This window comes from Podarcis vaucheri, assembly GCF_965113315.1.
Source record: "Podarcis vaucheri genome assembly, chromosome: 5".
Classification (NCBI taxonomy): Eukaryota; Metazoa; Chordata; class Lepidosauria; order Squamata; family Lacertidae; genus Podarcis; species Podarcis vaucheri.
The window spans coordinates 54,029,167-54,041,884 of record NC_138763.1 but is presented as its reverse complement, the minus strand read 5'-3'; the positions used below and the strand labels follow the sequence as shown (position 1 = coordinate 54,041,884).

The following is a 12,718-nucleotide window of genomic DNA, read 5'->3' as shown; positions in this document are numbered from 1 at the left end:
TTGTCTAAAAATGTTTGTTTTCTTTACATTGCTGTTTCCTTATTTTTACTTCTGTGCTAAAGCATTTAATCATCCTTGAAGGGAAAGTGGCATTTAAACAAATCCATAAATTAAACCTATTTTTGTACAATAAAACTCAAAACAATATTGGTTGATTTAATGGCATAGAAACATAATTCCATCTTTACTTTTCCAAGCTATCAAATCATTTAAATGCCATCATACTGTAGAATCTTTTCACTTTTAATTATTTTACCACACTCGTGTTTAGAGGATATTAAAGTATATAGGTCAAGGGATATGAGCCACCAGAGTTCAGTGATGAAAACAGAGGTTTACTCTTCATGATTTTCTGCTGACATTTGAAAGCTAACAAATTTCCTCAGTAGGAAATAAAACTGCCTTATTGATGTATTATGGTAATTGACAGAACTGAGTGATCTTAAAATGATAAGGTAACATAGATCCCTTTGTTTGCAAATAGGAACAAAAAGGGCAAAATTCTAGCACTCTTTCTGTCTCTAGGACTTGCAGAATTTCCTGAACATTCTACTCTTTGAAAGGCTCACAGAAAAGATCATTTTTTAAAAGTATTAAAAGCACAGACAGTTTTCAGCTGCATATATAGAGATGAAATGTCAAATTACTGCATGCAGAGGAATAATAGTCATGATATACTGTGCAAATAATACTGATATGTTTCACAAATACATTGTGCTCAAAGCAGTTCACAATAAAATTTAAATAAAATGATAATTATAGTATAAAATTGCCAGTCAAACAATTAGTTTATTTAAAAACCTTCTTCCCTCCAATTGTGGTTAAAATTTACCCCACCGATACTTTTCTTTACACCTAAGTAGTCCCTCTTGATATATCATCATCTGCACAGTTGTCACCTACCCAGGGTGCTCCCAAATTTCAACCTTTAAGTTTTATTTCTGTCAACAACAACAAAAACCTGTGAAATCTATTGATTTCTGCCACTGAGGTGCTTTTTCTGTCTCAGCCACTGTTAGTATATTGGAGTAACAAATGTACCACACAGTTTTTTTTAAAAAATCAACCCAAGGAAGCAGATAAGTGCCCTTCTTCTGATAGAAAACACATTGCTTTTGTTTTGGAACATTTTACTACCCAGATGCATATTAGAATTTCACTTGGGATAGTAAAACATCCCCCCCCCCAAATTACCTATGTCATTATCTTAGTTTCAGCTTAAGAATTATAATATTGGGGTAAAAAAATCCTAGATGGTTTTTCAAACAAAAGCAGTTACAGGGAAGCAGATGAAAGCACTCCTGACACACAGCACATGGCACTGTTGGGGTCATTCTGCTTCCCTGAGATGCACTGAAATTTGGTTTAGTCAGCTGCTGTTGAAAAGTGAAAAATACAGCACAGTCTAATGTTGAACAATAGTCCTTGGGGGGAAATAAACACAAAGAGGTAGGAACATTTTATAGCTCAGGATAAAGAAATGGAAAAGCAGAAGAGACTATTGGTACTTAGGAAACCATAGACAAGGGGTGCAATCCTAAGATGTTCTTTTTATGTTAAGTATATTCTGCTTACAGAAGAGCTAGCTTGCACCTTGTGTTAGAGCTATGCACTGAAAAGCGAAATAGTTTTGAATCTTGCTCTACTCAGCCTGGGACAGTTTTTGGAAATGAAATGCCCTTACTGATGGTGAAGAGGGAGGGGCCTTGGTCTGCACCAATGGAATGTCATATTGCCCCCTAATCAAGGGGATCAGAGATTTAATTTGAAATGCTGCATAATTGCTAGATTGGGCATTCTGAGACCTCCCTTACATCTATGCCTAAATAATGTTTTATAATTTATTCTATATTTTCCCACTAGAATTTCTATTCATAGAAATAGAATTAGCTGTCATTGCCATTTTTTTAAGAAAAGAGGAAATATGGATGGGCAAAACCTGGAAAAAATATGAAAAATTTGGAAGAATAGACATTTTAATCACAGCTATTCTGCCAAGTCAACTGCGATTTCTAAAAGCAGTGCTGATGGTGTGGAGAGATTGGGACTCATTTCTGGCCCCCAAACCCTCTTGATTCTCCCCCCCCCCAGCTCTTCTTGCAATATTTGAAAATTAACTTTATGAGTCAGTTAATGTGAGATTGTACAACATTTTGCAATACAACTGATCCATGCTCAAGTGCTATATTAGAGGAATCTTTTCTATCAGTGGCTGTCAGAATTGAAATATGAAAAATCAATTGTTTTCCATTTTTTCAGGACTGAGAGAACATCACAACTGCATTTAGCAAGAACTAAAAGTCAATGAGTAATAACCATTCAGCATGAGTTACACTAGCATCTTTTTCTAAATTGCTTTCTTTAGAAGAGGAACAGAATTGCATGTAAAACCAATGGCTTCCTTTTTACATGGTGCAGACACTGTCCTCCTAAATGCTAGTTGCCCTGTTGTAGTTGTTTGTATCTGCTGCTTCCATAATTGTCATTGCTTGGAATACCTGGGCAATTCATGCTAATCGCTAAAGAGATTGCGTCTTGCATGTCACAGAAACTGGTTATTTCTGAGTGTTCTGAAAAATTACTGCTTTGCAATTCGAAGGTAAACATAAGCTATTACAAGTATGCCCAGAAAAGCCCCCTTTTATATAAATCACATATTCTAACAGTAGAGAATGTTTTCTAAGTTGGGAAAATATGAGCATTTGTACATATGAAGTTGTTAGACGTTGGTCCATCTAGCCCTGTATTACTCAAACTGTCAGTGGCTCTCCAACTTCTCAGGCAGTTAACTTTTCTAGCTCTACTAATTGCTTTCCTTTACTAGATGGCAGGGATTGACCCCTCTGCATGCAAAACATATGCCAGGGACGGCCTGTCCCCTTGTGTTGCCTGAGGTGTCCCCCACCCTTCTACCCCTGCCAAAGCTCTGCTTACTAGGATCATGCAATGGCAGCTTCCAGCAAGATCTCACAGAACTCTCCCAAAAGCCACCATTGCAGCCACACAACCACAGTAAGGAGTTGTAACCCTTGCTTAGAAGAATCTGGGTAATAACTGCACTTAATGAGGTCCATTGTGTAGGGGCCCATCAAAGGTTTTTCCTTGTGGGGGCTCCGCACCTGTTGAATGAACTCCCCTCTGAGGTGTGTCACACTCCAGCATGTTTTTTTGTTTTGTCAGCAGGAAAAAATATGTACCTTTTTGCCCAAGCCTTTGGGGAGGGGTGGTGGTGCCAGGTGGCTGAATGGGTCAGTGCATCTGGCTTTTAACCAGAAGGTTAGTGGTTCAGGTCCACCCAAGGACAGCTGTGGGCAGGATTCCTCATTGCAGGATGTTGGACTAGATGATTTCTCGGGGTCCCTTCCAGCTCTATGACTTCTATAACTTCTGTTGAGAGAGCCTCATTTTGCAGCTCCTGTTGCAATTTTATTGGTATGTGTTTCATATTGTTAATAAATCAGTTTTAGATGTCTGTTGGGGGCTGCCAGGTGCCATCATACCCACAAATGCCTTCACTGGCATGCCCAGACGCTGAGCTGCTTTTTTTTTTTAAAGTAGCCCTAGGAAAGTAGTTTCTGAAGCAAAATGTGCAGGTACATTTCTAAGTGATTTATCTTAAATGAGTTAACCTGGGTGTTCCCACCTGTCAGTGTCCACCATAAATGTATAAGTTTTTCTGCCCCTGGTTTTGCAGGCTTTTTGTTTGCTTCAGACTGTACCTGGAAAAAACTTAATGTTCCTCTGAGAAGGGAGACAGATGTATTTCCCTGATGCCCATATGATGTTTTTTGAAAAAAGGAAATGGGAAATAGTTTGAGCTTAGTTTATCCCCTACAGCAATAAATGCTCTATGATTTCAAATCACTTCATCTTTAGTAAAATAAGATTTTTGAATGCAAAATATGTTGATTTGCAGCATTTCAGATTAACTTCTGCTTGAGACCCTGAGCACTACTTGTACTGGAAGAAGCAAATTGTTTGCCACATGGTTTTGAATACAGCATATGATATCTGTAGAGCTGATCTTAATTTGGTTTTCTTTTTCTGTTAACTGGCTTGATTAAAGTCATGGATCACATAGTGTTCTGCTGAGTTGGAGTATGCTATAGTTCACGTAACATGTTTATATTCAACTTTATTTGATAAAATGCATTCATTTTTGCAAACATGGATAGAAAATGACATTGTTCATTATTGATCAAACCTGTTTTAAACATACCACATTTTGTAAGACAGATTTGTCTAGAGAAAACATAGCAACCTTATGCATTAAATCTTTATTAGATACCAGATTAAATGTCATTTCATTTTACAATTTTACAATTTCTTTCTTCCCAGGCAGAACTAATAAAAGGAAATTCACCAAGTGTTGGACTCACTCTGCGCCAAATACAAGTTAAGGAAGGTGAAACAGGGCATGTTGTCATTGAAACTATCACACCGAATTCAGCTGCAGCAGCTGCTGATCTTCAGAGAGGGGATAGGCTTATAGCTATTGGAGGTAAGTAGTAAAACAACTTGGATAAAACTGTATGTCAGATCCATCTTTAGTTATCCTCTCTGGACCAGCTTCCCTAATACTGTACTAGTACCTTCATCCACACGTAGCATATTGTTGTTGTTGTTGTTCTTCACTCCTGTCCTGTACTTAAGTGACCTGAGGTTTATTTATAACCTCCTCTTGCTTTCTTTTCCAGTTGTAACTGTCCTTTTCCTTAAGCCCTACTCTCTCTCTACATTTTCTTTGGGCTCATTTCAATCCATACTTTGTCCTGCTGCTTCACCCTCCTAGAGCCAGTGTGCTGTAGTGGTTAAGAGCGGTGGACTCGTAATCTGGTGAACCGGGTTCGCGTCCCACGTGCAGCTGCTGGGTGACCTTGGGCTAGTCACTCTTCTCTCTCTCAACCTCACTCATTCCACAGAGTGTTTGTTGTGGGGGAGGAAGGGAAAAGGAGATTGTTAGCCGCTTTGAGACTCCTTAGGGTAGTGATAAAGCAGGATATCAAATACAAACTCTTGTTGGCTTTCTTTCCCTCAGGGTTTTGTTTTGTTTTGACATCGTAAAACCTCTTCCCAGTTCCAAGCCTGCCTGTGTATGAGGTTCCAATCCTGTCAGCCCTGATGTTAGTTTTACCTACCCTTGGAAAAACAGACACAGTAAAATCTTTTTCAGTTCTGCGGTTCTAGGTTACACCTACAGTTTGTTCTAATCCAAAACTATGTTTTTGTGCCTCTTGCTGTTAACAGTTAGGTTGCACTTGCTCTGAAAGTACTTGCTGTAATGCATTACTGTAGATTTAAAGCTTCCTTAACACCTGACTTCCATAATTGCACTGAAAGCATCTGAAGATCAATATAAACACATTTAAATTGGCCCTACTCAAAGACAGACATGGTGTCTCCACTCATTAGACATTTCTTTGTTTACATGCAATTGTGTTTTTCTTTTTCATGAATACAATTTTTTTTTAAAGTTTATTTACACTTCAATCCTATGATCCCTGAGATGGGATACTAGAGGATATTTAGAGAATCTCTTTCCAGGGTAGAGAAAAAGAGAGAGACCCACTTTTGGGTGAGTGATGTTGATCTTGTGAGCTGTCTCCTAATCATTATGAAACTACAGCACCCTTGCATTGCAGATGTCAGTAGTATAGGAGCCATCTCCTAGAGGGGCCGAGGGGGCTTTGCCATTCAAATGGTGTGCGTGCACTGCATCATGTGATTGATTATGTGGGGTGGAACTTACCTGGGCCCTCCCAATATTTTATTCAAGTGGCACCCCTGGTCAGTAGAGACATAAGGGGGGCAAGGAAAATGTGCCAGAGGAAGCCCTCCCATTCTCTAGCTCACAACTGAAGTATGGAACAAACTATGCTAGTCCTGGACATGACATTTCTTGCCTGCCCCCCACCATTCAAAAACAGTAGGGGAGGGATCATAAAAAAGGTGGAGGAACCAGAAGGAAGGATGGGGGGGCGCTGCTCCCTTCCTTTCTTCTGCCCTGCCACTTCACTCCCAATAGAACTTTGGAATCTGAGGGTCCACTAATTTCAGTCCCAATCCCTCCTTGATGGACTCGTGGAATTGCTATGTTGGAAAGATAAATTTACCTACCCCAGTGCCTGCAGATCAAAACCAAAAGGCACTGACACTGTTCCTGGTATGTAGTGTACCAGTGTGATGCAGCTGCTAGAGTATGTGTGGAAAATGCAGATTCAAATGTGCATTTGGCAAAGGGGGACCTTGAACCTAGACTTCACTCATGTGGCAGGGGGGCGGGGAAGGCAGCTTTTACTGCAGCCCCCCAGCACCATTCTAGAAGGTTGGAAGGTACATTAGAGGTATAGCACATCACCCTCTTCAATATTTTAAATGTGAATGGGGTTCATCTGAAACCACCTTTTGTTAAAATCTTCTAGATGGTATCACAATGTTTCTTACCTGGCAGAACTACAGGGTGATTTTTCCCAGCAGCTGTTGCTTCGCAGTTTCACTTCCCTGGCTATTGCCTGTGTGTAGATTCCAGCTGCACCTAAACATGTATCATGGTTTTTGCAGGCACTATGGACTGATGCAACAATAATTATTGATAAATTATTACCTAGAGACCTGAAAAATATATAAATAATTTGGCCCATATCACATGATTAGGCACCAGCCATTCCGAAAGTGAGGAAGTATTTTGGGTTCTAGTGCAACAGTATCCAGTAATTCGGAGTTCACAAAACAGATTCCTGAACATTTTTCTATATGTGGTCCAGTGGTGCCTCGCAAGACGAAAATAATCCGTTCTCTTCGTCTAGCGGTTTTTTCGTCTTGCGAAGCAAGCCCATTGACGGATTAGCGCTATTAGCGGCTTTTAGCAGCTTATCTGCTGATTGGATCAGCTGATAAGCGGCTTAGCGGCTTAGAAAAAGGGGAGGGGAGAGGAAAAACCAGCAGGAACTCGCAAGACATTGTCGTCTTGCGAAGCAAGCCCATAGGAAATTCGTTTTGCGAAGCACCTCCAAAACAGAAAACTCTTTCGTCTAGCGAGTTTTCCGTCTTGCGAGGCATTCGTCTTTCGGGGCACCACTGTATTCTGGTATATTAGCAACTTACTTCTATCTTTGTAAGTTCATATTTATTTCTTCATCATCAGTTGGAGTGACAGTAGTGAAAGTATTCTCCATGGCTCTGGTTTATGTTAATAGCTTGTGTCTTCTTCCTTGAATCAGGAATGGTTTACATGGTTAGCTACTGAACCAAATGTTTCACACTGCCATGTTTGATGGTACCAATTCCCTTTAGGATCAATAAGGAGCTGAATTCAGGTGCCTATCACCCTACCACTAGGAGGGGCCAGAGTTCCATTTCACATGTATGCTGTCAAATCTGATTGTCTTGTTCATCATGGAAACAAGATATTCCGCTCAAAGTGCTGCCAAGATCTCCATGTGTCAGGCCCTTTCTGTGCACACAGTTCCCAGTCAGCAGAATCTGGTGTTTGGTATGACCATTGTCCTCATTGAAACAGGGCATGAATGTTTTATAAAGTCAGCTATATATATATTTTTTTCATTACTATTGATTCTTGGATTTTTTTTCTCTTTTTTGACAGGAGTGAAAATTACATCAACAATACAAGTGCTAAAGCTCATCAGACAGGCTGGTGACAGAGTCATCGTACATTATGAGAGGCCTGTTGGCTATAACCAACAGAATTCAGTACCGCAAGATAGTCTTGCACCATTTGTAAACTCAGTGTTTCCAGATGAGGAGACATCAGCAGATCTAGAAAACAAAGAACTAGATTTACAATTTGAGGATTTGGCAAATGAATTAAAGTCATATGAACCCGGAGATGATTCTTCAACCAGTCCCAAGCATACCACAGTGTCATCTACAGCAAAACCACCTGGAACTGTATCACCGCTACCAAGCCGCAAGGGACATTTTGGAAGTCCTCAGGCAACTGGAAAGGCACTTTTCAGAGAGGCAGCCAAACAAGTGGTACAAAAAAATTCTGAAAATATGGATGCAACCCACCAAACAAACAAACAGACAAGTAAACCTCCTGTCCCACCCAGGCCACAGTTTAAAATCACACCACTTCCTAATGAAGTGCAAAATACACTAGAAACTGGTGACTTATCTGCTGAGAAACCAGAGAAGCAGCCACTTCCTGCAAGTAATGGAGATAAAAATTCAGTAAAGCTAACAAAAAATACTGATATAGAAGAAGAACCTACAGGATCCAAATTAGTTGTAAATAAACCAGAAGCTGTTAAGGAGCCTTCCGATTCCACACTGAATGTTAAAGCAGTTACAAACAAACCAGCTGCAAACAAACTAGAATTAATGAAGGACGCTTCAGAATCATTACAGAGTCCCAAAGCAGTTACAAACAAAGCAGTTACAAACAAATTAGAAACAGTAAAAGAACCTTCAGAATCTTCACAAAGTTCTAGATCAGCTACAGAAAACCATAATTCATGGGAAACACCAGAAATTCCTTATCGCAAACGATTAGGTAAATGGACAAGGACAAAGACCTCTTCCTACATATTTGAAGTAGAAAAAGAGCACAAGTACCTAAATGTTGCTGTTTGGTGTAGGGATCCTTTCAAATTAGGTGGGCTTCTCTGTTTAGGATATGAAAGCATAAAACTTGAAGAAATAGCTTTAGATTGTATAGCTACATCCTCCATGGAATTCATTAGACAATTTAGATTAAATCCTCCTGCACCTAAAGCTTCAGTAACTAGAACTGCATTGCGTAATTTGATTTCTCACAAAGGTTTCAATGAAAATTTTTGTTACGGTGATATTACTATACATTTTAAATATTTAAAAGAGGGTGAACCAGAAGACTCCAGTTTTCTCCTGGAAAAAGAAAAAGAAAATATTTCAGAAGATGAATCTGCTCCCATTCTTCCCAAAGAGGATCCTTATTTTGGACAGATTATTTACACTGAAAACAAGCATAATTTTCAGGACACCCAGTTTCAGAATCCAACTTGGTGTGATTACTGCAAAAAAAAAGTTTGGACTAAAGCAGCATCACAGTGTGTTGTTTGTGCATACGTTTGTCACAAAAAATGTCAAGAAAAATGTCTAACGGAAAGCCCATTTTGTTTAGGAGCCACAAGACGGCTTGAACGAGACCTTCGCACTTTTAAATTTGATAGCCCTGATTCTCTAAGCGTACCAGCATCTCGTGCCGATACAGAATTGAAAACTGCAAACAGAACAACAGGTTTAACAAGACATATCATCAACACTAGCTCCCGGTTGTTAAATCTTCGTCAAGTTCCTAAAGTTCGTGTTAGTGAGCCAGGGGCTGATGTAGTAGAACCTTCGCCAAAGCACACACCACATGGTTCCGATAATGAAGGTAGCGACACAGAAACTGGTGTTCCAAGTAGCCCTTCCAAGCAAGCAAGTACAGGGATAAAGTTAGCAAGAAAAGAAGGTGGATTAGATGATAGTGTCTACATTGCTGTTAAAGAAATTGGTCGAGACCTTTATAGAGGTTTGCCTACAGAAGAAAGAATCCTAAAATTAGAGGTTATGTTGGAAAAACTACAGTATGAAATAGACCAGGAACTGGAAAATAACAATTCTTTAATAAGAGAAAAGAAAGAAACAACAGATACAAGGAAAAAAATGCTATTGTCTACTGCATTGGCTAAATCAGGTGAACGACTGCAAGCCCTAACACTCCTTATGATTCACTACAGAGCAGGCATTGAAGATATAGAAGCTTTAGACCTGGAATCCAGAAAAGAGGATAAATATGAAGACGAAGAAATGGATAATGAAGTTGAAAGTGCTCTAGTAATGGAGCCAGTACTCGAACAACTACTAAAAGAAGGAGAGCTTGAAAGATCTGATGACTTAGTAGATTGATGTTGCACATTTGGCCTTGAGAATGATAAACTGGGAAAATACTTTGCACTTAATCAAAACCACACCAGATACATTAAAATGTAATTAAACACTGGTAAAATGTATACAAGCTGCTTTTCCACAGGTGTTTTTTTAAATCTCTGTAAGAGTATAGTTAGAGTTTTCTTTACAAGTATAGTTCCCCTTTCTTGTTTTTTGTTGACATAGCTGGTCCAATTTGTGTTTAAAGAACATTTTGGAAGTTTATACTGGAAGATTAATTTATTTGAACTTTTTCTAAAGTTTCATGCTAATACAGTTTTATTTTTTGTTCCGTTCCATTATTAAGTTTAATGTTTTGATTTTTAACTGCATGCTGAAATTTACAGCCATGGGGACCAGGTTCTGAAGATTTTGATTGTGTCTCATTATTTGGCTCTTTGATTTATTTCAGAGCAGGGGTGTTCTGTTTTTTTGCCAATCATGCATCATAGCCAACACAGGCTTTATTTTCAGTTATTTACTAAAGGTGTTACTACATATCATGATGCTTACTTTCCATAATTTTTTTCAGTCACAGATTTTTGAAGCTTAATTGACACTTGAATACCTTTTTCCTTTATGGGTTTAGCAGAATTGTAAGCTGGGAAAGAATTCTAAAATATGTCTAGTTCAAAGCTCAAATAATTATCAGTAGGTGCTCATCTCCCCCTCTCTCCTTCCTTAAAGACCACAAACATTCAATTTCGCCTGATCATAAGCTGTACCAATATTGTATAGCAATTTCTTGGAAATGTACCAGCAAAAGATATGTTAATGTAAAAATAGGTGGAAGCCTTATAGAACATATCACTGTAATATTATAATGCATAAAGACCTATTTTTAAGTTGAGTTGTAGCTTTTTCTGTTTACCTAAGCATTGATTTTTCCACAAAATGTATGACTTTTGTGTGTTAATGTTTAAAGGGTAAATGAAATGCTAAAATAATTTACTTCCACTGGTTGTAATGCCATCGTGAACAGAAAAATGCTAGTTAGATACCCAGCTTTTTAATATAGCATGTGAGTTTCCTTACTGGTTCCTGGGCCCAACAGAAATTGGGGACCTTTTTTAAATTTCTTTTTTAAAAGCCTCAGCTGGTCTGCTAAGAAATATATTTGGGGGGGTTGACATTTATGTGTCATAAGGCTTTGTTTTCCATATCATTATTTTAGGCCTTGTGCTATATATACAAACACCTGTAGAAATTGGCAAAGCTAGCACACCTAAAGCCTCTTATTTTGACAGACAAGCAATCAGATATCCTATTATGTTGAATCTGCTTTTCAGTTTGTATAGGAGTGATAACAACCTCTTCACATCTTTTTGGCCTTAAGAATAACCTTTTGCTTTTTAAAAAAACATAACTGAGCCGAATATTAAATTAGAATACAATCCATACTAGTAAAAAAGGGTACAGTTCTGCTCTTTTAAAAAATTTGCTTCATAACTTATACTAGATACTTCCAAAAAATAAACCCCTCCAAAAGAGTTCAATATTGTGTTTAATGAATTTTATCTCTCAATTTATTTTCTGGGTTGCTTACCAACTGAGGTGGTTTGGAATAATTCTCCATTAGTTTTTCGCTTGAGTCCAGGTACTGCCTTGAAACACTTGCTCATTTGAGAAAACAGCTGCAAAAATAATATAGGCATTAGGTTTTTTCAAAATAATACCTTATAGTTTATCAGTTAATGAAACGGGCATGAAAAGTTTGGTATCAATACTCTGCTATGATGATTGTATAATAAATTAAATGTAGTGCAATATTCTAAATGTTGCGTGAGAATGGTGGCAAAATAATTGTATGGTAGCAAGGGAAAACATAACAAACACTGATCTTGAGAGGCAAGCTGTATTAATACATTCCTATTATATTCTTTGCTTCTGTGCTTTACTGTACATAGCTGAAAATAAAAAATGCCACTGAAAGCAAGGATATCTTGATGTAGTGGTATGTAACTACTTGACACTTGCACATATTTATAGAAAGTCTGCCCAAGATGATTGTCAGACATGATTTTATCATGAAAACAAGCTTTAATAAATTTTTTAAAATAAGTTCTCAGTTTCTCTGTTGCAAGCTGTTATATTTATAGGATATTTTCAGTACTTATCTGCAAATATTATCTTATCTATGTTGTAGAGGATTGACATCCAAAGTTTTTATCTTCAAGTGAATCCTTTCAGTGATGCCCTGGAAAACAACTCAGTGATAGAGAACATGCTTTGTCTGCAGATGGCCCCATCTTTACTCCCTGACATCTCCAGATAGAGTTGGAAAGGCACCTGCCTAAAGCCCTTGAGAGTCACTTCTACTCGCTGTAGACACTACTGAGCTTGATGGGCTAGTGGTATAGACTGCTTTCACTGTTCCTTTCCATTGACTTGTTAGCTAAGGAACATCTTTCACATCTGCACAGAGGATTCAATGATACATTCTAGGTAGCATGCTAAATTTCTCCTGCATTTGGGGGGCCTCAACAAGTGCAGGGGATTGAAAGTATTGTAGGCTGCCTATCAGGATCCATTTTGTTGCAAAGCTGCATAGATAAAAATCTACATCAAATTAGTATAAATTCCTTAAATGCACTTTGGCATTGCAGACCTAAACTTCACAGTATTTTGATTTTTTGTGGGGGGAATGTTTCAGTCTCACATATCCTGAAACTGGCAATGCAACCTTGAAAAGTTGCTTTAGGGCCTATATTTCATTTTGTGTGGGTTTAACCTTAGTCCAAGAGCACATCCCTTTGTAGCTGCACACTACAGAGCCTTTCTCCTCCTTCCAGAAACATGTATC

General features: G+C 38.4%; 1 protein-coding gene across 1 annotated transcript in view; it reads left to right on the top strand.

Moving 5' to 3' along the window:
* PDZD8 (PDZ domain containing 8) overlaps nt 1–11,976 on the top strand; it is a 39,402-nt gene extending 27,426 nt beyond the window's left edge. Inside the window, exons 4-5 of the mRNA XM_082222561.1 lie at nt 4,339–4,501; nt 7,604–11,976. Coding sequence (XP_082078687.1) covers nt 4,339–4,501; nt 7,604–9,894 — 2,454 coding nt within the window. The 3' untranslated portion in view covers nt 9,895–11,976. The remainder of the gene's footprint in view (nt 1–4,338; nt 4,502–7,603) is intronic.
* Nucleotides 11,977–12,718: the final 742 nt, after the last annotated feature.